At 48.5% G+C, this 24343-nt stretch overlaps 1 protein-coding gene across 5 annotated transcripts; it reads right to left on the bottom strand.

Annotated features, from left to right (window-relative positions):
* Window positions 1–1275: 1275 nt before the first annotated feature.
* LOC307225036 (uncharacterized protein) lies at window positions 1276–24314 on the bottom strand. 5 transcript variants are annotated; one of them, XM_079992689.1, is made up of 6 exons: window positions 24226–24314; window positions 22569–22731; window positions 20249–20394; window positions 8046–8208; window positions 5726–5871; window positions 1276–4759 (listed from the first exon to the last, which is right to left on the bottom strand). In XM_079992689.1, the coding sequence occupies exon 6, from the start codon at window positions 4566–4568 to the stop codon at window positions 2895–2897; it is 1674 nt and encodes a 557-aa protein (XP_079848815.1). In that variant the 5' UTR covers window positions 4569–4759; window positions 5726–5871; window positions 8046–8208; window positions 20249–20394; window positions 22569–22731; window positions 24226–24314; the 3' UTR covers window positions 1276–2894. The 5 variants fall into 5 exon arrangements, with proteins under 5 accessions (XP_079848815.1, XP_079848814.1, XP_079848816.1 ...); XM_079992688.1 differs by lacking the exons at window positions 20249–20394; window positions 22569–22731; window positions 24226–24314 and adding an exon at window positions 9684–9942 and having other exon boundaries at window positions 1276–4747; XM_079992690.1 differs by lacking the exons at window positions 20249–20394; window positions 22569–22731; window positions 24226–24314 and adding an exon at window positions 9185–9263.
* Between the last annotated feature and the right edge of the window lie 29 nt (window positions 24315–24343).

Raw genomic sequence — 24343 nt, 5'->3', positions numbered from 1 at the left:
CCTCTTCCATTTCCCTGAGTGCTGAGCAGTGTTGGATGTATGGGGAAGCGAAATTCACCCCAGAACTTTTCCGCAGGGTTCCCTCCGCAGCACAGAAGGATGGGGGAGGGAGGAACACGTACTAATAAAGGGACACTCCTATGAATGGAGAGAAGCAGAAAGTGGAGTCCCCTATAGATCAGTATTGGGACACGTGGCTTTTCAACTTGTTCATAAATGATCTAGAGTTAGGAGTGAGCAAGGAGAGGGCAAAGTTTGCTGATGGCAGTAAATCATCCAGGGTTGTTCAAACAAAGAGAGATTGCAAGGAGAACCTAAAAGAGCTCTCCAAACAGGGAGAATGGGCTGAAAATACAGTTCATTGTCAACAAGATTAAAGTGAGGCATGTTGGGGGGCAGGGAAACACCCACTTAATATCATGTGCAGGATCATGGGGTCTGAACTGGGTTTCTCTGTGTGCTCTAGGAGACCAGGGGAGAGGGGAGCTGGTCGCAGCAGGAGTCGTCGTCTCCCTGGATGCTTCAGCAGCCGGCCTCCTCTGGGTCTCCTGGCCCCCCTCCTCTCCTCCCTCTGAGCCCGAACTGCTCTCTGCCCCAGCCTCTTCCTGCTCACCAAACCCTGTTTCCTCCAGCCTGCAACATCTTCCCTCCCATTCTGCTCCATTTTCTCCTTCTTTCTGCTCATTGCCATCCCACCACCAGTCCCCAGGATCTGAGCCTTCTTCCCTTGGGGGTTCCCCAGCTGGTGCATCACCCCCCCCCGCCAGCCAGTCCATGACAGCAAAAACAGCCATAGCAGTAAAATCAGTATGATAGTAATATACACTCTGGTCCTCTGGTAGGAATACTCCCTAGCAGCAGGATTGAATAATAACTTCTGGGAATATGGAAAAGTACTATCTTCTCCAAACCCCAGAATAAGCAGGAGCTCTAGGGTTGCCCATGGGGTTCATGACTGAAGATGGGCCCCCCAGGAGACTTCCCTGGTACCTGCAGCCCCACCTTCCCCATCCTACAAATAGGCTTGGGGGGAAATCTCCCATTCAATTTCAGTATTTCAAGTTTTCTTCAGAATGCGCAGGGGGCAGGGATGAAGTTCTGTTGAATAAGTAGTGTTTTGAAATCATGCAGTGGTGGGGTGACAGAGCTTGGTGCATGCCATCTTGCATGCTTGAGTAGACCAACTCCAGGGCATGAGGCACGTAGCAGCAGGGTAGGGGCCACGTGTAGAGCAATTCCCACGCTGAGGTCAAAAACACACACAGAGGCAGCAGGACTTCTTCAGTAATAGTTTACTGAGCTTTCAAAGCATACAGTTCTCACTGGGTCCCCAGTGAGGCACAAAACTTAGCTCCTGAGAGCAAATCCAGTTCCAGCAGTAAAATCACACAGAGCACACAGGATATCTAAGTCAGGCACACCCACCAGCAGAAGGGAGCAAGAGAGGAAAGAGGCTGGAAGGACGCAGGGCAATGGATGTGTGTGTTTCGCTTCCTCTTGCCTGGGAGGAAAGTCAGCAACTCAGCATCTGCAGGGACTTCACGAAGAAAAGCTTTCTGCCGCTGCTTGGAGGCACGTCCCAGAAACACACACTGTGATTCACGGTGTATTGCCATATCAGTTCTTCTTCAAAGGTTATCACCATGTGGTCTAGAAACCGGTATTGGACCAGGTATCAATATATCGCCCAGCCCTCATCCTCACTCACCACCAGCAAACCAGATTCATCCTCTCTCTCAAAAGGTGCTTTACCTCTTAGATTATACTCACATTGTTTGACATTGCCTTCAAAATTTCGTTGTTGTTCAGTTTTACATATATACACAAGCACTTCAAATACACGTCATGTGTTTCAGACTGATTTCCTGCTGAGTTCATTGCTGTGAAGAAAGAGTGGACACTGAAAGGAAAACGTCCCGTTCTCCATACATCTAAATGGGTTCTTCCTTGGGAGAGTCCCAGGATGTTCCTTAAACACTCCATTGTAAATAAAGCCCTTTTTGCAATCTTTTCATTTATACTGCTTCTCCTCTTTGAGTTTCTTGATGGTTTGTAGGGTTTCAACTCCTAAAGTTCTTCCTGTTCATGAGTCTGTTGATTTAGAACTTCCACTAGGACTGAACCTGTATCTACTTTCCTGATATTTATACGGTTTCTCTTTTGTGTGAGTTTGTTGACAGAAATCAAGGGTTCCGCTCTGACTGCAGTTCCTTCCGCAGTCCATACATTTAAACAGTTTCTCCCCTGTGTATATGCTGATGTTTTCTAAGGTGTCCATTCTGCCTGAAGCTCTTTCCGCACTCCATGCATTTAAATGGTTTCTCTCCTGTGTGAGTCCGTTGATGTGTTCTAAGGGATCCATTATCGCTAAAGCTCTTTCCACACTCTATACATTTATATGGTTTCTCCCCTGTGTGAGTCCGTTGATGTATACTGAGGTTTCCACTCTGACTGAAGCTCTTTCCACACTCCATGCATTTAAATGGTTTCTCCCCTGTGTGAATCCGTTGATGCATATTGAGGTGTCCACTGTTACTGAAGCTCTTTCCACACTCCATACATTTATATGCTTTCTCCCCTGTATTAATCCACTGGTGTAATTTAAGGTCTCCATTCTGACTGAAGCACTTTCCGCACTCCAGGCATTCAAATGGCTTTTCGCCTGTGTGAGTCCGTTGATGTATATTGAGGTTTCCATTCTGACTCAAGCTCTTTCCGCACTCCATGCATTTAAATGGTTTCTCCCGTGTGAGTCCGTTGATGTATATTGAGGTGTCCATTATGACAGAAGCTCTTTCCGCACTCCATGCATTTAAATGGTTTCTCCCGTGTGAGTCCGTTGATGTATATTGAGGTGTCCATTATGACAGAAGCTCTTTCCACACTCCATGCATTTAAATGGTTTCTCCCGTGTGAGTCCGTTGATGTATATTGAGGTGTCCACTCTGACTGAAGCTCTTTCCACACTCCATGCATTTAAATGGTTTCTCTCCTGTGTGAGTCCGCTGATGTGTTCTAAGGTTTCCATTATCACTAAAGCTGTTTCCACACTCCATGCATTCAAATGGTTTCTCCCCAGTGTGAGTACGTTGATGTATATAGAGGTGTCCACTCTGACTGAAGCTCTTTCCACACTCCATGCATTTAAATGGTTTCTCTCCTGTGTGAGTCCGCTGATGTTGTCTAAGGGTTCCATTATCACTAAAGCTCTTTCCACACTCCATACATTTAAGAGGTTTTCCCCCTGTGTGAGTCTGTTGATGTTTTCTAAGGTTTGAATTGAAACTGAAGCTCTTTCCACACTCCATACATTTATATGGTTTATCCCCTGTGTGAATCCGCAGGTGTATTTTAAGGTGTCCATTCTGACTGAAGCTCTTTCCGCATTTCATGCATTCAAATGGTTTCTCCCCTGTGTGAGTACGTTGATGTATATTGAGGTGTCCACTCTGACTGAAGCTCTTTCCACACTCCATGCATTTAAATGGTTTCTCTCCTGTGTGAGTCCGCTGATGTTGTCTAAGGGTTCCATTATCACTAAAGCTCTTTCCACACTCCATACATTTAAGAGGTTTTCCCCCTGTGTGAGTCCGTTGATGTTTTCTAAGGTTTGAATTGAAACTGAAGCTCTTTCCACACTCCATACATTTATATGGTTTATCCCCTGTGTGAATCCGCAGGTGTAATTTAAGGTGTCCATTCTGACTGAAGCTCTTTCCGCATTTCATGCATTCAAATGGTTTCTCCCCTGTGTGAGTACGTTGATGTATATTGACGTGTCCACTCTGACTGAAGCTCTTTCCACACTCCATGCATTTAAATGGTTTCTCTCCTGTGTGAGTCCGCTGATGTTGTCTAAGGGTTTCATTATCACTAAAGCTCTTTCCACACTCCATACATTTAAGAGGTTTTCCCCCTGTGTGAGTCTGTTGATGTTTTCTAAGGTTTGAATTGAAACTGAAGCTCTTTCCACACTCCATACATTTATGTGGTTTATCCCCTGTGTGAATCCGCAGGTGTATTTCAAGGTATCCATTCTGACTGAAGCTCTTTCCGCATTTCATGCATTCAAATGGTTTCTCCCCTGTGTGAGTCCGTTGATGTATATTGAGGTGTCCATTCTGACTGAAGCTCTTTCCACACTCCATGCATTTAAATGGTTTCTCCCCTGTGTGAGTCCGCTGATGTATACTGAGGTTTCCATTCTGACTGAAGCTCTTTCCACACTCCATACATTTATATGGTTTCTCCCCTGTGTGAATCTGCTTATGTAATTTAAGGTCTCCATTCTGACTGAAGCACTTTCCACACTCCATACATTTAAATGGTTTTTCCCCTGTGTGATTCTGTTGATGTATATTGAGTTGTCCTCTCTGACTGAAACTTTTTCCATATTCCATACATTTAAATGGCTTCTCCCCTGTGTAAGTCCTCTGATGTAAACTTAAGTGTCCATTCTGACTGAAGCTCTTTCCACAATCCATGCATTGGAATCCTTTCTTGCCCATGTGAGTCCGCTGATGTGTTCTAAGATTTTCACTATCAGTGAAACTTTTCCCACACTCCATACCTTTCAATGGTTTCTCCCCTGTTGGAGGTCGTTGATATGAGCTATGTGTGCTCGTTCAGTGAAGCATATTCCACATTTCACACATTTTAATGTCTATACCTTATGAAATAAAGTGTCCCATCCCTCAGAATTCTGACTGTCTTCTCCGTCTCCTTCAGAGTGGGAGGAAAGGAAATCCTGTTTGGGTTTCTAGGAAGAGAAGAAAGGGGAAGAGAACACAGCAAGCTCCATTAGCACCTTCTCCTATTTCAACATCTCCTACATTCCCCCGCCTCCTACCCATGTTCCCAGTTTTGAGGAAACGAAGATGCAATGTCATCAAATGATAGTAATGCATCAGCAACCTTTCCTAATCCTTAGTCATCGTTAATATAGCAGCATGAACTTGGAATACAGCCTATTCAAATCAATTGTTTCCTCAAAGGAAAGGCAGCTGCTCTCTGTCTATGAAAAGACTCTCTCTTTCTCTGGTTCATCGTTCCTTTGGACATTTCCCATTCTCTGCATCATAATCCTCCATCCACCCCAGTTTCCACCTCTAGATCTTTATGAATCACCTGCACATTCCCATTGGCCTCAGGAGGTCCATATAAACCATTTTGTGAGACTCAGGTCTTCGTCTTTTCCAGGGACTGTGGTCTGGGTCTGTCAGAGAACTAGTGACAAGGCTTGGTGCTTGGCGTCAGCTGAATGGGTGCTCAGGGAAGCTCCTGTTCTTGGAAATGGACCTCAGTCTACATGCCTCACATTGCATGGAGAGAGCAGGAGAAGCAGAAGGAAAGCAGGTGGCGCATGGGAATCCCAGATGGAAACACCCACCCCCATTGCTGCTTATAATAATGATGTGCTGCCTGATCTTGTGCCCGTCTCCTGACACAAGACTATCCTAATCTGACACTGAAAAAGCTGGATATTAAAGGCAAATGGATAACTGTACTTAGCGGGAACTTCATCCTTGAATATGTGGTATTGATTCATTAACAACCTGAAGTTGTGTTATTTCTTGAGATATGAATTTATTCCTGATCTGTCTTAAATATCATAATTATAGGATGTCTTGGGGTGTTAGGGGAGCGGTAGTACCTTTGGTGGGGGTAATTTATCCACCATTGGCCCCCACCCACCATTGGCCCCCACCCCGCACTCAGCTCTCACCTGTGGCTTCCGGAAGCTGTCAGCATGCAAAATGGGCCGCAATCTCAGGAACGATTTCAACCGGCCGGCTAAACCAGGTGAGGATACCTGATGGGTCTCAAATCCTTGGTGGGTTGGGGGAATTCTGCTGCCGGTGACGGCAGGCCCTGGTGGATGAGAGGATGAGAACAACAGTGAATCCCACAGTCAAGAAGGCAGATTCTGCCCATGCTGTAGAGGAAAGTGAAGGGCAGATGGGATCGTCAATCCGGGAAGGGAGCCCATTGAGAAGGAAAACTTTGCTCCTAAACCTTCATTGCCTCGTGAGTTATCTTCAGGAGAAGAAAAAGCTGTGGAGGAAAACCTACACAAATCCAGAGTGGACTCTCTAAGAGGGTTGGATGGTGCCCTGCATAACTCCTTCCACTCACTCCTGCAGCCAAGCTGGTGCCAAAAGTACTGCTCTGCTTTCCTTGGGACCATATAAGCCAGGCTGAGAAGGGGGTCTTGTTGTCTAGGCAGCCCTGAACCCCCAAACACACTGTCCAGGCTCACAGTGCTGCTAACACAGCAGTTTCAGGCCGAGAAATGAGCTCAGACCTGTGTATCAAAGTCTCTCCGATGTAGAACAAGGAAAACAGAAACGCTATTTACATCATATGTCACTGTAAAGGTATTCAAAATATTTGTCTTTTGAAGAAAAGACTACCAATTATCCAATGGCCCCTTCAAAACTAATGAACATCTGGTGCCTGGAGCTTTTGTGGGCTGCAGGACCAGGAAAGCTTCTGCCACCATTATCCTTCCAATTGGGATTCAGGCCTCATCATGGGACTGAAATTGCCCTGGTTGCGCTGTTTCCTGGTTCTGCTGGATCTCTCAGCGGCTTTGGAGACCTTTGACCATGGTATCCTTCTGGACCCTCTAGGGGAGCTGAGGGCCCTGCTATGCAGTGGTTCCCGTTTTCCTCCTGGGCCATGTCCAAAAAGTGGTGTTGGGGGATGAGTGTTCTGACCCCTGGGTGTTCCCTTGTGGAGTGCCTCAGGGCTCCGTCCTCTCCCCCATGCTTTTTAATATTTATACGAAGTAGGTGGGAGAGATCATCATGGGGTTTCGGCTGGGTGTTCCCCAGTATGTGGATGATACCCAGCTCTTCCTCTCTTTTAAATTGGAACCAGTGAAGGTCCTGTGTGAGTGTCTGGAGGCAGTTGGAGGATGGATGGCGGCTAACAGATTGAGGCTGAATCTTGACAAGACAGAAATACTGTTCCAGGGGGACTGGGGGCAGGCAGGTGTGGGGGACTCCCTGGTCCTGAATGGGGTAACTGTGGCCCTGAAGGACCAGATGCACAGCCTGGGCGTCATTTTGGACTCACAGCTGTCCATGGAGGCACAGGTCAGTTTTGTGTCCAGGGCAGCTGTCAGCCAGCTCCATCTGGTACGCAGGATGAGACCCTACCAGCCTGTTGACTACTTCACCAGAGTGGTGCATGCTCTGCTGATCTCCTGCTTGGATTATTGCCATGTGATACATGAGGCTACCTTTGGAGGTGACTCGTAAACTGCAACTAATCCAGAATGTGTTAGCTAGACAACAGAATGGGAGCAGCCGCTGAGACAACAGAACACCAGTCCTAAAGGATAGTCACTGAGTACATTTCTGAGCACAATTCACATTGTTGGTGATGACCTTTAAATTGCTGTGATTGCATTTTTCAGGCACAGAATCCTTTTATGCCTTCAGTCACAAATTTATTTGCTGAAGGAATTTTTTTGCTGTCTCTGAGCGTTTTTTCCTACTCTGCTAATTGTATGTCGGACTTGCTCTGGAGATCATTGCGGAGGAGCAAGATCTGCAACCTAAAGCCCTAAACAGCCTCGGGTATGTAGACCTGAAGGAACATCTCCACCCCCATCGCTCAGTCTGTACACTGAGGTTCTCCTTTGAGGGTCTTCTGCAGGTTCAACCCCCCATGAGAAGCAAAGTTACAGGGAAGCAGGCAGAGGGCAAGGAAATGGGCAACTATCTGACATTTAGAAGACAGCTGAAGGCAGCCCTGTAGCGGGATGTTTTTAATGTCTGATGTTTTGCTTTCTTTTATGTTTACTGTAAGCTGCCCAGAGTGGCTGGGGAAACCCAGCCAGTTAGGCAGGGTAGAAATACTACAATCATTCTTATTATATTGTGATATTTTTGTAGATATTTTGGAATTTGTACTTCAGTATCAGTTCATGAAATGTTATGGGTGGAGAAAATCACAGGGATGCCATAAACTGCAATCCCACCCACAACTTCTCATTCACATACAGTCTATAAATTTGAGAAGGTCACACACCTCACCTGTGCTAATACTGGCCTGTATAGGCACACCTTGCATGTAGAGCCTCCAGCCACAGGCACTGTATAGCATGAAAATGGGTCCTTTGACTGGGAAGATTCATGCAATTGCTATCATCAGATGCTGAAGGATTGTATCTCAGCTTGTCAATCACTCTGACACTGCCTACCAAAAATAAGAGGAACAGAAATGCTTTTGAGGTGCAGCTTCTATACGAATCCAGCGAGCCATTCCATGGACTCTGCACCCCTGTTTCTGATGACAGGTGTACATTATCCTCATCCTCAATGAACCAGGCAGTGGAAAAGACACTTAAAGATGGAAGCCTGAGAGAGGGGGAAAGGTTTCTGGCTGCTTCCTGGGTGGGATTGCGGAAACAAAGCGCCGCTTCTCAGAAGGCCTCTCCCCTCCTCTCTTCTCCTCAGGATTTGAACCACTGTGTCTGGGGCGGGCAGGAGCTTCTGTGGGCGTGAAGAGGATGGAGCTTGCGGGAAGGAAGGGGTGGGGGGACTGGACCCCTCCCCCACTTTCCAGGGATCCCTCTCTGGTCGCCTTGAAGGGGTGGCCGATTCTTGGGTGGGAGGGAGAAGCCAAGGAGGCCCCTCTGGAGATTCCCGGCAGGCGCCAGGATGGAGACACCTCCCCAAGGACTGGTCTTCCAGTATCTCTGTATCTCTCTCTCTCCCTCTCTCCCATTGCTGCCCTTCCCCGCCCCAGGGATGCTCCCCCCCACTTCCTCGCCCCCCTCCCTCTTTCCCTGAGTCTCCTCTGCACCCAGAGGCCGCCTTGGCGGGGCTCACCCCTCATCCTTCGCGCCCCACCTCTCCATCCAGAGGACAACCCCCCCCCAACACGAGCCACACGGGGGTCTCTATCCAGGCGTCCCTCGCGCCCGTTAACCCTTTCATGACCCGCCTTTCTACATGCGGAGCCCCCAGGGCTCCAGGGATCCCTGTGGGGGGGAAACGGGGCACGGGGTCCTCATGGGGTCTCCCTCCGTTGGCACCCCATGTCCGCCTCTGCCAAGGGGCAGCAGGCGTGCAGGGATCCAGGCCATGCCGACGCGACCCACGAATGGCGCTTTGGGGAGCTGGCGGGGGTCTCTGGATCCTTCTCTCGCCTCCCCCCGCGACCCCTTTACCTCTTGGTCCTCGATCCCGATTCTCCTTTCCTTTCCTGCAACATCGATGTTTGGGGGGGGGGGTCCCCTCCCGCCCCTCCCGCCCCTCCTCCCCTTTCGGAAAAGGCGCGCCCCTAGAGCTACGGTGCAAAGCAGCAATCCGGAGTGGAAGCTCCACTTCCGGGAGAAGCAGGCAGTTTGAGAGGGGGGCTCATTCTCCCCCCCCCATTCCCGGAACAGAAGGCAGATGGCGAGGAGGAGGGGCAACATATTGGGGAGGGGATTTGGGGTTGTGGGGGCGGGGTGGGAGAAGGATGTGCCGGGAGGGGAGGGGGAAACGGGGCAAGGGGTCCTCGAGGGACCCCCTAGGTGGGGGTCCCATGTCCGCCCCCGCCCCCTTTGCAGCACTCGTGCAGGGATCCAGCCCATGCCTATGGGACAGGGGACCCGCAAAAGGCGCTTTGGGGAGCTGGCGGGGGTCTCTGGATCCTTCTCTCGCCTCCCCCCGCGACCCCTTTACCTCGTTGTCCTCGCTCCAGATTCTCCTTTCCTTTCCTGCAGCACCCACAAGGTGTGGGGTGGGGTGGGGGGGTGTCCTCCCCTGCCGCCCCTCCTCCCCTTTCCGAAAGGGCGCGCCCCTAGAGCTACGGCGCAGAGCAGCAGTCCGGCGCAGAAGCTCCACTTCCGGGAGAAGCAGGCAGGTTGGGAGGGGGGCTCACCCCCACCCCTCCATTCCCGGAACAGAAGCCGGATTCCGAGGAGGAGGAAGAGGTGCAACGTATGGGACCAATTTGAGGTTGTGAGGGCGGGGTGCGACAATGATGTACCGGAAGGGGAGGAATTTAGTGGGGGGGGGAGGAAGGTTTCCCCCCTCCCCTCTTCCTAGTGGATCAGGAGAGAAGGGAGGGGCTGATCCCGGCAATCCACTTGCATAGTGGGGTCCCCCACCCCACACTCTAAATGTTACGGAAATTACGGGGGGGGGCACATCTTTAAAGTTAAATATTATAAATATTATACCTGAATGTATCCTTTCAACTTGACAGCTCAGGGAAGTTACCTAGCTTTAAAAATAATATAAAATCTTCTCCTTTCCCAGTTTTCTTCATTCCAAAACTATTTTCCCCTTGAAAAAGGACTCCAGGAAGTTCTCAGAGGTGGCAATTGCTGGGCTCATTGTTAGCCAAAGGAAGCCAAATCTCATCACCTGACTCGCCTCAGGCTCCAGACATGCAAAGGAAGTTCTATTGGACTTTTGGGTGGTGGGCACTTAAGACATATTTGTCTATGCTCATCTTATACCTGAGTCTTGCCCTCCCATGTCTGCTTGTGCTAATCTTTGGGCATGTTTGCCAAGGTTAACCCCTCCCCTTCTGTGACATGTCAGTGATGTAGCAATGATGCTGTATTAACTGTATTCTGGGATATGGTGGGAAAGTTTTAAAAGTCCTTGTCACCCCATCCTCGGGGTTCAAATTTGCTTTTTGAACCTATTGCGCAGTAAACTTTGGTCTACAGCTATTTGCTCCGGTTGGCTGGACTCCTTCCTTTATTCCGCAGGGTCCCACGGGCTCTGCCCGGCCAGCTGGGGGACTGAGCAGCCTCGCACCTAGATTTTTCCATAACACTTTATATTGCAAAATCCTTCCTTCCCCCACTCTATGCCACGAGTCGTCCATCCGTGTTTTAGGTATTGGTGCTCTTCAAATCAGGAAGGGGGGACAGTTATACGACTCCCCAAAAACCCCAAGTCCCCACCACACACTCTAAGGCCAGGACAATGACCGTTGACACAGGCACCTTCCATGCACAACAGCAAAGAGGCTCAGAAAAGCAGCCTATACAATTGTAGCAAGAAGCGGATACCATGAATCGAACTGTTTCCTCCGACTCTCCGATATTGTATAGAAAACTGTTGAAACGTCAACAGTTACTTGCTTCCAATGGCTAATGACTCCTCTAGAATTGGGGTCTCCGGGGCTCCCCCTGACTCCATAATCCCTTAGGAGGCAGGAGGCGATCAAGGGCAGCACATGTCCCAGACAGAAATCCATTGGGATGATGGGTTGAATCCTGATGCATTCAGAGAAGAAGCGGAGGAAAACCTTGCAGTTGGGGGGATGGGTAAATACTATTATGGTTCTTTGGGGAAGGGGGTAGTTAAAAGGTGTGGGGAAACTGGGGTTGTTGAGAGGGGTAGGTAATGGGCTCATGTTTCTAAATTCCAAACACTCCTACTTTGTGACACATTTGTGATGTATGGATGATGCTGTGAAAAAATGTATTGTGGGAAATGGGGAGAGGTCTTAAAAGTTCATGCAACCATATGCAATTGTTGTAAGAATTTTGAGGTCTAATATATATAAAATAAATGTTCCAAGCAAATGTTGTAAACAAAAAATCTGCCCTTTTCCCCTTTTGGGGTATCCAAGAGCCCATATAGAGTCCTTACGTAGGTTCCCTATTGGTAGGAGAAAATAACAGGGGCCAACCAGAGAATATTGAGAAGCAAAGCAGCTAGTAAGTCTGATCTTTATTGATCTGTTGCAACAGGGTCCTCACTCACCACACGCAGGAGGGAGGGGGATCCCAGAACAATGGCACACAAGGCCTTCTATAGACATTTTAAATGCCCTGCCCTGGAGCTCAAGACCACCCCTCCATACATCATACACACATCACAGACGGGGTGTAACCCAAGACCACCATCCCCAGATACATCATACATCACAGAAAGAGCTGGAAAGAGGTGGTTGGAGGATGGATGGCAGCTAACAGATTGAGGTTGAATCCAGACGAGGGAGGCAGGTGTGGGGGAGGCAGGTGTGGGGGAGGCAGGTGTGGGGGACTCCCGGTTCCTGATGGCGTAAGAGTGCCCCTAAAGGACCAGGTCATCATCACCTTTGAGTATTGGGGTCAGTGCCCCTATTCCTCCAGCAGGAGCGATTGTGGGGCTTCCTCGCCCACTTCCATTAAGCTCCGCCATTCCCAAAGGGCAATTCTTCTTCAGCCATTGTGGGAGCAGACGGGCTGGAAGCTGAAGCGGCTTCCCTTGGAGTAGGCTTTGTTTCCCTTTCTGCTGACCTCAGTCTCTTGGATTGTGGCCAGCTTTCCTCTTCCATTTTCCTGAATGCTGAGCAGTGTTGGATGTATGGGGAAGCGAAATTCACCCCAGAACTTTTCTGCAGGGTTCCCTCCACAGCACAGAACGATGGGGGGAGGGAGGAACACGTACTAATAAAGGAACACTCCTATGAATGGAGAGATGCAGAAAGTGGAGTCCCCTATAGATGAGTATTGGGACACGTGGCTTTTCAACTTGTTCATAAATGATCTAGAGTTAGGAATGAGTAGGGAGGGGGCAAAGTTTGCTAGTGGCAGTTGTTCAAACAAAGAGAGATTGTAAGGAGCACCAAAAAGAGCTCTCTAAACAGGGAGAATGGGCTGAAAATACAGTTCATTGTCAACAAGATTAAAGTGATGCATGTTGGGGGGCAGGGAAACACCCTCTTAATCTCATGTGCAGGATCATGGGGTCTGAACCGGGTTTCTCTGTGTGCTCTAGGAGACCAGGAGAGAGGGGAGCTGGTCGCAGCAGGAGTCGTCGTCTCCCTGGATGCTTCAGCAGCCGGCCTCCTCTGGGTCTCCTGGCCCCCCTCCTCTCCTCCCTCTGAGCCTGAACTGCTCTCTGCCCCAGCCTCTTCCTGCTCACCAAACCCTGTTTCCTCCAGCCTGCAACATCTTCCCTCCCGTTCTGCTCCATTTTCTCCTTCTTTCTGCTCATTGCCATCCCACCACCAGTCCCCAGGCTCTGAGCCTTCTTCCCTTGGGGGTTCCCCAGCTGGTGCCTCACCCCCCCCCCCCAGCCAGCCAGTCCATGACAGCAAAAACAGCCATAGCAGTAAAATCAGTTTGATAGTAATATACACTCTGGTCCTCTGGTAGGAATACTCCCTAGCAGCAGGATTGAATAATAACTTCTGGGAATATGGAAAAGTACTATCTTCTCCAAACCCCAGAATAAGCAGGAGCTCTAGGGTTGCCCATGGGGTTCATGACTGAAGATGGGCCCCCCAGGAGACTTCCCTGGTACCTGCAGCCCCACCTTCCCCATCCTACAAATAGGCTTGGGGGGAAATCTCCCATTCAATTTCAGTATTTCAAGTTTTCTTCAGAATGCGCAGGGGGCAGGGATGAAGTTCTGTTGAATAAGTAGTGTTTTGAAATCATGCAGTGGTGGGGTGACAGAGCTTGGTGCATGCCATCTTGCATGCTTGAGTAGACCAACTCCAGGGCATGAGGCACGTAGCAGCAGGGTAGGGGCCACGTGTAGAGCAATTCCCACGCTGAGGTCAAAAACACACACAGAGGCAGCAGGACTTCTTCAGTAATAGTTTACTGAGCTTTCAAAGCATACAGTTCTCACTGGGTCCCCAGTGAGGCACAAAACTTAGCTCCTGAGAGCAAATCCAGTTCCAGCAGTAAAATCACACAGAGCACACAGGATATCTAAGTCAGGCACACACACCAGCAGAAGGGAGCAAGGGAGGAAAGAGGCTGGAAGGACGCAGGGCAATGGATGTGTGTGTTTCGCTTCCTGTTGCCTGGGAGGAAAGTCAGCAACTCAGCATCTGCAGGGACTTCACGAAGAAAAGCTTTCTGCCGCTGCTTGGAGGCACGTCCCAGAAACACACACTGTGATTCACGGTGTATTGCCATATCAGTTCTTCTTCAAAGGTTATCACGATGTGGTCTAGAAAGCGGTATTGGACCAGGTATCAATATATCGCCCAGCCCTCATCCTCACTCACCACCAGCAAACCAGATTCATCCTCTCTCTCAAAAGGTGCTTTACCTCTTAGATTATACTCACATTGTTTGACATTGCCTTCAAAATTTTGTTGCTGTTCAGTTTTACATATGTACATTGTTGACAGAAATCAAGGGTTCCGCTCTGACTGCAGTTCCTTCCACAGTCCATACATTTAAACAGTTTCTCCCCTGTGTATATGCTGATGTTTTCTAAGGTGTCCATTCTGCCTGAAGCTCTTTCCGCACTCCATGCATTTAAATGGTTTCTCCCCTGTATGAATCCACTAGTGTAATTTAAGGTCTCCATTCTGACTGAAGCACTTTCCGCACTCCATGCATTGAAATGGCTTTTTGCCTGTGTGAGTCCGTTGATGTATATTGAGGTGTCCATTATGACAGAAGCTCTTTCCACACTCCATGCATTTAAATGGTTTTTCGCCTGTGTGAGTCCGTTGATGTATATTGAGGTTTCCATTCTGACTGAAGCTCTTTCCGCACTCCATGCATTTAAATGGTTTCTCCCGTGTGAGTCCGTTGATGTATATTGAGGTGTCCATTATGACAGAAGCTCTTTCCACACTCCATGCATTTAAATGGTTTCTCCCGTGTGAGTCCGTTGATGTATATTGAGGTGTCCACTCTGACTGAAGCTCTTTCCACACTCCATGCATTTAAATGGTTTCTCTCCTGTGTGAGTCCGTTGATGTGTTCTAAGGGATCCATTATCACTAAAGCTCTTTCCACACGCTATACATTTATATGGTTTCTCCCCTGTGTGAGTCCGTTGATGTATATTGAGGTGTCCACTCTGACTGAAGCTCTTTCCACACTCCATGCATTGAAATGGTTTCTCTCCTGTGTGAGTCCGTTGATGTGTTCTAAGGGATCCATTATCACTAAAGCTCTTTCCACACTCTATACATTTATATGGTTTCTCCCCTATGTGAGTCCGTTGATGTATATTGAGGTTTCCACTCTGACTGAAACTCTTTCCACACTCCATGCATTTAAATGGTTTCTCTCCTGTGTGAGTCCGTTGATGTGTTCTAAGGTTTCCATTATCACTAAAGCTGTTTCCACACTCCATACATTTATATGGTTTCTCCCCTGTGTGAGTCCGCTGATGTATATTGAGGAGTCCCCTCTGACTGAAGCTCTTTCCACATTCCATGCATTTAAATGGTTTCTCTCCTGTGTGAGTCCGCTGATGTATTTTAAGGCTTCCATTATCACTAAAGCTGTTTCCACACTCCGTACATTTATATGGTTTCTCCCCTGTGTGAATCCTTTGATGGTTTCTAAGGTTGCCACTGAATCTGAAGCTCTTTCCACACTCCATACATTTATATGGTTTCTCCCCTGTATGAGTCCGTTGATGTCTTCTAAGGTATGCATTATCACTAAAGCTCCTTCCACACTCCATACATTTATATGGTTTCTCCCCTGTGTGAGTCCGTTGATGTGTTCTAAGGTATCCATTATCACTAAAGCTCCTTCCACACTCCATACATTTATATGGTTTCTCCCCTGTGTGAGTCCGTTGATGTATACTGAGGTTTCCACTCTGACTGAAGCTCTTTCCACACTCCATGCATTTAAATGGTTTCTCCCCTGTGTGAGTCCGCTGATGTGTTCTAAGGTTTCCATTATCACTAAAGCTGTTTCCACACTCCATACATTTATATGGTTTCTCCCCAGTGTGAGTCCGCTGATGTATATTGAGGAGTCCCCTCTGACTGAAGCTCTTTCCACACTCCATGCATTTAAATGGTTTCTCTCCTGTGTGAGTCCGCTGATGTTGTCTAAGGGTTCCATTATCACTAAAGCTCTTTCCACACTCCATACATTTAAGAGGTTTTCCCCCTGTGTGAGTCTGTTGATGTTTTCTAAGGTTTGAATTGAAACTCAAGCTCTTTCCACACTCCATACATTTATATGGTTTCTCCCCTGTATGAGTCCGTTGATGCAATCTAAGGTACCCTTTCTGACTGAAGCTCTTTCCGCATTCCATGCATTCAAATGGTTTCTCCCCTGTGTGAGTCCGTTGATGTATATTGAGGTTTCCACTCTGACTGAAGCTCTTTCCACACTCCATGCATTTAAATGGTTTCTCTCCTGTGTGAGTGTGAGTTTGTTGACAGAAATCAAGGGTTCCGCTCTGACTGCAGTTCCTTCCGCAGTCCATACATTTAAACAGTTTCTCCCCTGTGTATATGCTGATGTTTTCTAAGGTGTCCATTCTGCCTGAAGCTCTTTCCGCACTCCATGCATTTACATGGTTTCTCCCCTGTGTGAGTCTGTTGATGTGTTCTAAGGGATCCATTATCACTAAAGCTCTTTCCACACTATACATTTATATGGTTTCTCCCCTGTGTGAGTCCGTTGATGTATACTGAGGTTTCCACTCTGACTGAAGCTCTTTCCACACTCCATGCATTTAAATGGTTTCTCCCCTGTGTGAATCCGTTGATGCATATTGAGGTGTCCACTGTTACTGAAGCTCTTTCCACACTCCATAGATTTATATGCTTTCACCCCTGTATGAATCCACTGGTGTAATTTAAGGTCTCCATTCTGACTGAAGCACTTTCCGCACTCCAGGCATTCAAATGGCTTTTCGCCTGTGTGAGTCCGTTGATGTATATTGAGGTTTCCATTCTGACTCAAGCTCTTTCCGCACTCCATGCATTTAAATGGTTTCTCCCGTGTGAGTCCGTTGATGTATATTGAGGTGTCCATTATGACAGAAGCTCTTTCCGCACTCCATGCATTTAAATGGTTTCTCCCGTGTGAGTCCGTTGATGTATATTGAGGTGTCCATTATGACAGAAGCTCTTTCCACACTCCATGCATTTAAATGGTTTCTCCCGTGTGAGTCCGTTGATGTATATTGAGGTGTCCACTCTGACTGAAGCTCTTTCCACACTCCATGCATTTAAATGGTTTCTCTCCTGTGTGAGTCCGCTGATGTGTTCTAAGGGATCCATTATCACTAAAGCTCTTTCCACACTCTATACATTTAGATGGTTTCTCCCCTGTGTGAGTCCGTTGATGTATATTGAGGTGTCCACTCTGACTGAAGCTCTTTCCACATTCCATGCATTTAAATGGTTTCTCTCCTGTGTGAGTCCGCTGATGTGTTTTAAGGCTTCCATTATCACTAAAGCTGTTTCCACACTCCATACATTTATATGGTTTCTCCCCCGTGTGAATCCTTTGATGGTTTCTAAGGTGTCCACTCGTACTGAAGCTCTTTCCACACTCCATACATTTATATGGTTTCTCCCCTGTATGAGTCCGTTGATGTGTTCTAAGGTGTCCATTCTGACTGAAGCTCTTTCCGCATTTCATGCATTCAAATGGTTTCTCCCCTGTGTGAGTCCGTTGATGTGTTCTAAGATATCCATTATCACTAAAGCTCCTTCCACACTCCATACATTTATATGGTTTCTCCCCTGTGTGCGTCCGTTGATGTATACTGAGGTTTCCACTCTGACTGAAGCTCTTTCCACACTCCATGCATTTAAATGGTTTCTCTCCTGTGTGAGTCCGCTGATGTGTTCTAAGGTTTCCATTATCACTAAAGCTGTTTCCACACTCCATGCATTCAAATGGTTTCTCCCCAGTGTGAGTACGTTGATGTATATAGAGGTGTCCACTCTGACTGAAGCTCTTTCCACACTCCATGCATTTAAATGGTTTCTCTCCTGTGTGAGTCCGCTGATGTTGTCTAAGGGTTCCATTATCACTAAAGCTCTTTCCACACTCCATACATTTAAGAGGTTTTCCCCCTGTGTGAGTCTGTTGATGTTTTCTAAGGTTTGAATTGAAACTCAAGCTCTTTCCACACTCCATACATTTATATGGTTTATCCCCTGTGTGAATCCGCAGGTGTATTTTAAGGTGTCCATTCTGACTGAAGCTCTTTCCGCATTTCATGCATTCAAATGGTTTCTCCCCTGTGTGAGTACGTTGATGTATATTGAGGTGTCCACTCTGACTGAAGCTCTTTCCACACTCCATGCATTTAAATGGTTTCTCTCCTGTGTGAGTCCGCTGATGTTGTCTAAGGGTTCCATTATCACTAAAGCTCTTTCCACACTCCATACATTTAAGAGGTTTTCCCCCTGTGTGAGTCCGTTGATGTTTTCTAAGGTTTGAATTGAAACTGAAGCTCTTTCCACACTCCATACATTTATATGGTTTATCCCCTGTGTGAATCCGCAGGTGTATTTTAAGGTGTCCATTCTGACTGAAGCTCTTTCCGCATTTCATGCATTCAAATGGTTTCTCCCCTGTGTGAGTACGTTGATGTATATTGAGGTGTCCGCTCTGACTGAAGCTCTTTCCACACTCCATGCATTTAAATGGTTTCTCTCCTGTGTGAGTCCGCTGATGTTGTCTAAGGGTTCCATTATCACTAAAGCTCTTTCCACACTCCATACATTTAAGAGGTTTTCCCCCTGTGTGAGTCTGTTGATGTTTTCTAAGGTTTGAATTGAAACTGAAGCTCTTTCCACACTCCATACATTTATGTGGTTTATCCCCTGTGTGAATCCGCAGGTGTATTTCAAGGTATCCATTCTGACTGAAGCTCTTTCCGCATTTCATGCATTCAAATGGTTTCTCCCCTGTGTGAGTCCGTTGATGTATATTGAGGTGTCCATTCTGACTGAAGCTCTTTCCACACTCCATGCATTTAAATGGTTTCTCCCCTGTGTGAGTCCGCTGATGTATACTGAGGTTTCCACTCTGACTAAAGCTCTTTCCACACTCCATACATTTATATGGTTTCTTCCCTGTGTGAATCTGCTTATGTAATTTAAGGTCTCCATTCTGACTGAAGCACTTTCCACACTCCATACATTTAAATGGTTTTTCCCCTGTGTGATTCTGTTGATGTATATTGAGTTGTCCTCTCTGACTGAAACTTTTTCCATATTCCATACATTTAAATGGCTTCTCCCCTGTGTGAGTCCTCTGATGTAAACTTAAGTGTCCATTCTGACTGAAGCTCTTTCCACAATCCATGCATTGGAATCCTTTCTTGCCCATGTGAGTCCGCTGATGTGTTCTAAGATTTTCACTGTCAGTGAAACTTTTCCCACACTCCATACCTTTCAATGGTTTCTCCCCTGTTGGAGGTCGTTGATGTGAGCTATGTGTGCTCGTTCAGTGAAGCATATTCCACATTTCACACATTTTAATGTCTATACCTTATGAAATAAAGTGTCCCATCCCTCAGAATTCTGACTGTCTTCTCCGTCTCCTTCAGAGTGGGAGGAAAGGAAATCCTGTTTGGGTTTCTAGGAAGAGAAGAAAGGAGAAGAGAACACAGCAAGCTCCATTAGCACCTTCTCCTATTTCAACATCTCCTACATTCCCCCGCCTCCTACCCATGTTCCCAGTTTTGAGGAAACGAAGATGCAATGTCATCAAATGATAGTAATGCATCAGCAACCTTTCCTAATCCTTAGTCATCGTTAATATAGCAGCATGAACTTGGAATACAGCCTATTCAAATCAATTGTTTCCTCAAAGGAAAGGCAGCTGCTCTCTGTCTATGAAAAGACTCTCTCTTTCTCTGGTTCATCGTTCCTTTGGACATTTCCCATTCTCTGCATCATAATCCTCCATCCACCCCAGTTTCCACCTCTAGATCTTTATGAATCACCTGCACAATCCCATTGGCCTCAGGAGGTCCATATAAACCATTTTGTGAGACTCAGGTCTTCGTCTTTTCCAGGGACTGTGGTCTGGGTCTGTCAGAGAACTAGTGACAAGGCTTGGTGCTTGGCGTCAGCTGAATGGGTGCTCAGGGAAACTCCTGTTCTTGGAAATGGACCTCAGTCTACATGCCTCACATTGCATGGAGAGAGCAGGAGAAGCAGAAGGAAAGCAGGTGGCGCATGGGAATCCCAGATGGAAACACCCACCCCCATTGCTGCTTATAATAATGATGTGCTGCCTGATCTTGTGCCCGTCTCCTGACACAAGACTATCCTAATCTGACACTGAAAAAGCTGGATATTAAAGGCAAATGGATAACTGTACTTAGCGGGAACTTCATCCTTGAATATGTGGTATTGATTCATTAACAACCTGAAGTTGTGTTATTTCTTGAGATATGCATTTATTCCTGATCTGTCTTAAATATCATAATTATAGGATGTCTTGGGGTGTTAGGGGAGCGGTAGTACCTTTGGTGGGGGTAATTTATCCACCATTGGCCCCCCACCCACCATTGGTCCCCACCCTGCATTCAGCTCTCACCTGTGGCTTCCAGAAGCTGTCAGCATGCAAAATGGGCCGCAATCTCAGGAACGATTTCAACCGGCCGGCTAAACCAGGTGAGGATACCTGATGGGTCTCAAATCCTTGGTGGGTTGGGGGAATTCTGCTGCCGGTGACGGCAGGCCCTGGTGGATGAGAGGATGAGAACAACAGTGAATCCGACAGTCAAGAAGGCAGATTCTGCCCATGCTGTAGAGGAAAGTGAAGGGCAGATGGGATCGTCAATCCGGGAAGGGAGCCCATTGAGAAGGAAAACTTTGGTCCTAAACCTTCATTGCCTCTTGAGTTATCTTCAGGAGAAGAAAAAGCTGTGGAGGAAAACCTACACAAATCCAGAGTGGACTCTCTAAGAGGGTTGGATGGTGCCCTGCACACCTCCTTCCACCCACTCCTGCAGCCAAGCTGGTGCCAAAAGTACTGCTCTGCTTTTCTTGGGACCATATAAGCCAGGCTGAGAAGGGGGTCTTGTTGTCTAGGCAGCCCTGAATCCCCAAACACACTGTCCAGGCTCACAGTGCTGCTAACACAGCAGTTTCAGGCGGAGAAATGAGCTCAGACCTGTGTATCAAAGTCTCTCCGATGTAGAACAAGGAAAACAGAAACGCTATTTACATCATATGTCACTGTAAAGGTATTCAAAATATTTGTCTTTTGAAGAAAAGACTACCAATTATCCAATGGCCCCTTCAAAGCTAATGAACATCTGGTGCCTGGAGCTTTTGTGGGCTGCAGGACCAGGAAAGCTTCTGCCACCATTATCCTTCCAACTGGGATTCAGGCCTCATCATGGGACTGAAATTGCCCTGGTTGCGCTGTTTCCTGGTTCTGCTGGATCTCTCAGCGGCTTTGGAGACCTTTGACCATGGTATCCTTCTGGACCCTCTAGGGGAGCTGAGGGCCCTGCTATGCAGTGGTTCCCGTTTTCCTCCTGGGCCATGTCCAAAAAGTGGTGTTGGGGGATGAGTGTTCTGACCCCGGGTGTTCTCTTGTGGAGTGCCTCAGGGCTCCGTCCTCTCCCCCATGCTTTTTAATATTTATACGAAGTAGGTGGGAGAGATCATCATGGGGTTTCGGCTGGGTGTTCCCCAGTATGTGGATGATACCCAGCTCTTCCTCTCTTTTAAATTGGAACCAGTGAAGGTCCTGTGTGAGTGTCTGGAGGCAGTTGGAGGATGGATGGCGGCTAACAGATTGAGGCTGAATCTTGACAAGACAGAAATACTGTTCCAGGGGGACAGGGGGCAGGCAGGTGTGGGGGACTCCCTGGTCCTGAATGGGGTAACTATGGCCCTGAAGGACCAGATGCACAGCCTGGGCGTCATTCTGGACTCACAGCTGTCCATGGAGGCACAGGTCAGTTTTGTGTCCAGGGCAGCTGTCAGCCAGCTCCATCTGGTACGCAGGATGAGACCCTACCAGCCTGTTGACTATTTCACCAGAGTGATGCATGCTCTGCTGATCTCCTGCTTGGATTATTGCCATGTGATACATGGGGCTACCTTTGGAGGTGACTCGTAAACTGTAACTAATCCAGAATGTGTTAGCTAGACAACAGAATGGGAGCAGCCGCTGAGACAACAGAACACCAGTCCTAAAGGATAGTCACTGAGTACATTTCTGAGCACAATTCACATTGTTGGTGATGACCTTTAAATTGCTGTGGTTGCATTTTTCAGGCACAGAATCCTTTTATGCCTTTAGTCACAAATTTATTTGCTGAAGGAATTTTTTTGCTGTCTCTGAGCGTTTTTTCCTACTCTGCTAATTGTATGTCGGACTTGCTCTGGAGATCATTGCGGAGGAGCAAGATCTGCAACCTAAAGCCCTAAACAGCCTCGGGTATGTAGACCTGAAGGAACATCTCCACCCCCATCGCTCAGTCTGTACACTGAGGTCCTCCTTTGAGGGTCTTCTGCAGGTTCAACCCCCCCATGAGAAGCAAAGTTACAGGGAAGCAGGCAGAGGGCAAGGAAATGGGCAACTATCTGACATTTAGAAGACAGCTGAAGGCAGCCCTGTAGCGGGAGGTTTTGAATGTCTGATGTTTTACTGTCTTTTATATGTACTGTCATTTGCCCAGAGTGGCTGGGGAAACCCAGCCAGTTAGGCAGGGTAGAAATACTACAATCATTCTTATTATATTGTGATATTTTTGTAGATATTTTGGAATTCGTACTTCAGTATCAGTTCATGAAATGTTATGGGTGGAGAAAATCACAGGGATGCCATAAACTGCAATCCCACCCACAACTTCTCATTCACATACAGTCTATAAATTTGAGAAGGTCACACACCTCACCTGTGCTAATACTGGCCTGTATAGGCACACCTTGCATGTAGAGCCTCCAGCCACAGGCACTGTATAGCATGAAAATGGGTCCTTTGACTGGGAAGATTCATGCAATTGCTATCATCAGATGCTGAAGGATTGTATCTCAGCTTGTCAATCACTCTGACACTGCCTACCAAAAGTAAGAGGAACAGAAATGCTTTTGAGGTGCAGCTTCTATATCAGCCCTGAGAGCCATTCCATGGACTCTGCACCCCTGTTTCTGATGACAGGTGTACATTATCCTCATCCTCAATGAACCAGGCAGTGGAAAAGACACTTAAAGATGGAAGCCTGAGAGAGGGGGAAAGGTTTCTGGCTGCTTCCTGGGTGGGATTGCGGAAACAAAGTGCCGCTTCTCAGAAGGCCTCTCCCCTCCTCTCTTCTCCTCAGGATTTGAACCACTGTGTCTGGGGCGGGCAGGAGCTTCTGTGGGCGTGAAGAGGATGGAGCTTGCGGGAAGGAAGGGGTGGGGGGACTGGACCCCTCCCCCACTTTCCAGGGATCCCTCTCTGGTCACCTTGAAGGGGTGGCCGATTCTTGGGTGGGAGGGAGAAGCCAAGGAGGCCCCTCTGGAGATTCCCGGCAGGCGCCAGGATGGAGACATCTCCCCAAGGACTGGTCTTCCAGTATCTCTGTATCTCTCTCTCTCCCTCTCTCCCATTGCTGCCTTTCCCTGCCCCAGGGATGCTCCCCCCCACTTCCTCGCCCCCCTCCCTCTTTCCCTGAGTCTCCCCTGCACCCAGAGGCCGCCTTGGCGGGGCTCACCCCTCATCCTTCGCGCCCCACCTCTCCATCCAGAGGACAACCCCCCCACACACACACACGAGCCACACGGGGGTCTCTATCCAGGCGTCCCTCGCGCCCGTTAACCCTTTCATGACCCGCCTTTCTACATGCGGAGCCCACAGGGCTCCAGGGATCCCTGTGGGGGGGAAACGGGGCACGGGGTCCTCCTGGGGTCTCCCTCCGTTGGCACCCCATGTCCGCCTCTGCCAAGGGGCAGCAGGCGTGCAGGGATCCAGGCCATGCCGACGCGACCCACGAATGGCGCTTTGGGGAGCTGGCGGGGGTCTCTGGTTCCTTCTCTCGCCTCCCCCCGCGACCCCTTTACCTCTTGGTCCTCGATCCCGATTCTCCTTTCCTTTCCTGCAACATCGATGTCTGGGGGGGGGGGTCCCCTCCCGCCCCTCCCGCCCCTCCTCCCCTTTCCGAAAGGGCGCGCCCCTAGAGCTACGGTGCAGAGCAGCAGTCCGGCGCAGAAGCTCCACTTCCGGGAGAAGCAGGCAGGTTGGGAGGGGGGCTCATTCTCCCCCCCCCCCTATTCCCGGAACAGAAGGCAGATGGCGAGGAGGAGGAGCAACATATTGGGGAGGGGATTTGGGGTTGTGGGGGCGGGGTGGGAGAAGGATGTGCCGGGAGGGGAGGGGGATCCCTGCGTGGGGGAAACGGGGCAAGGGGTCCTCGAGGGACCCCCTAGGTGGGGGTCCCATGTCCGCCCCCGCCCCCTTTGCAGCACTCGTGCAGGGATCCAGCCCATGCCTATGGGACAGGGGACCCGCAAAAGGCGCTTTGGGGAGCTGGCGGGGGTCTCTGGGTACTTCTCCCCCCCCCGCGACCCCTTTACCTCTCTGTCCTCGCTCCAGAGTCTCCTTTCCTTTCCTGCAATATCCACGGGGGGGGGTGTCCTTCCCTGCCGCCCCTCCTCCCCTTTCCGAAAGCGCGCGCCCCTAGAGCTACGGCGC

The sequence above is a fragment of the Podarcis cretensis genome, assembly GCF_951804945.1.
Source record: "Podarcis cretensis genome assembly, chromosome: 10".
NCBI lineage: Eukaryota > Metazoa > Chordata > Lepidosauria > Squamata > Lacertidae > Podarcis > Podarcis cretensis.
This window is presented reverse-complemented; position numbering and strand designations above follow the sequence as displayed.

Coding starts and splice junctions, on each gene's coding strand:
- LOC307225036 (XM_079992689.1), bottom strand. CDS start 4,568: ATGGAGTGTGGGAAAAGTTTCACTGATAGTGAAAATCTTAGAACACAT.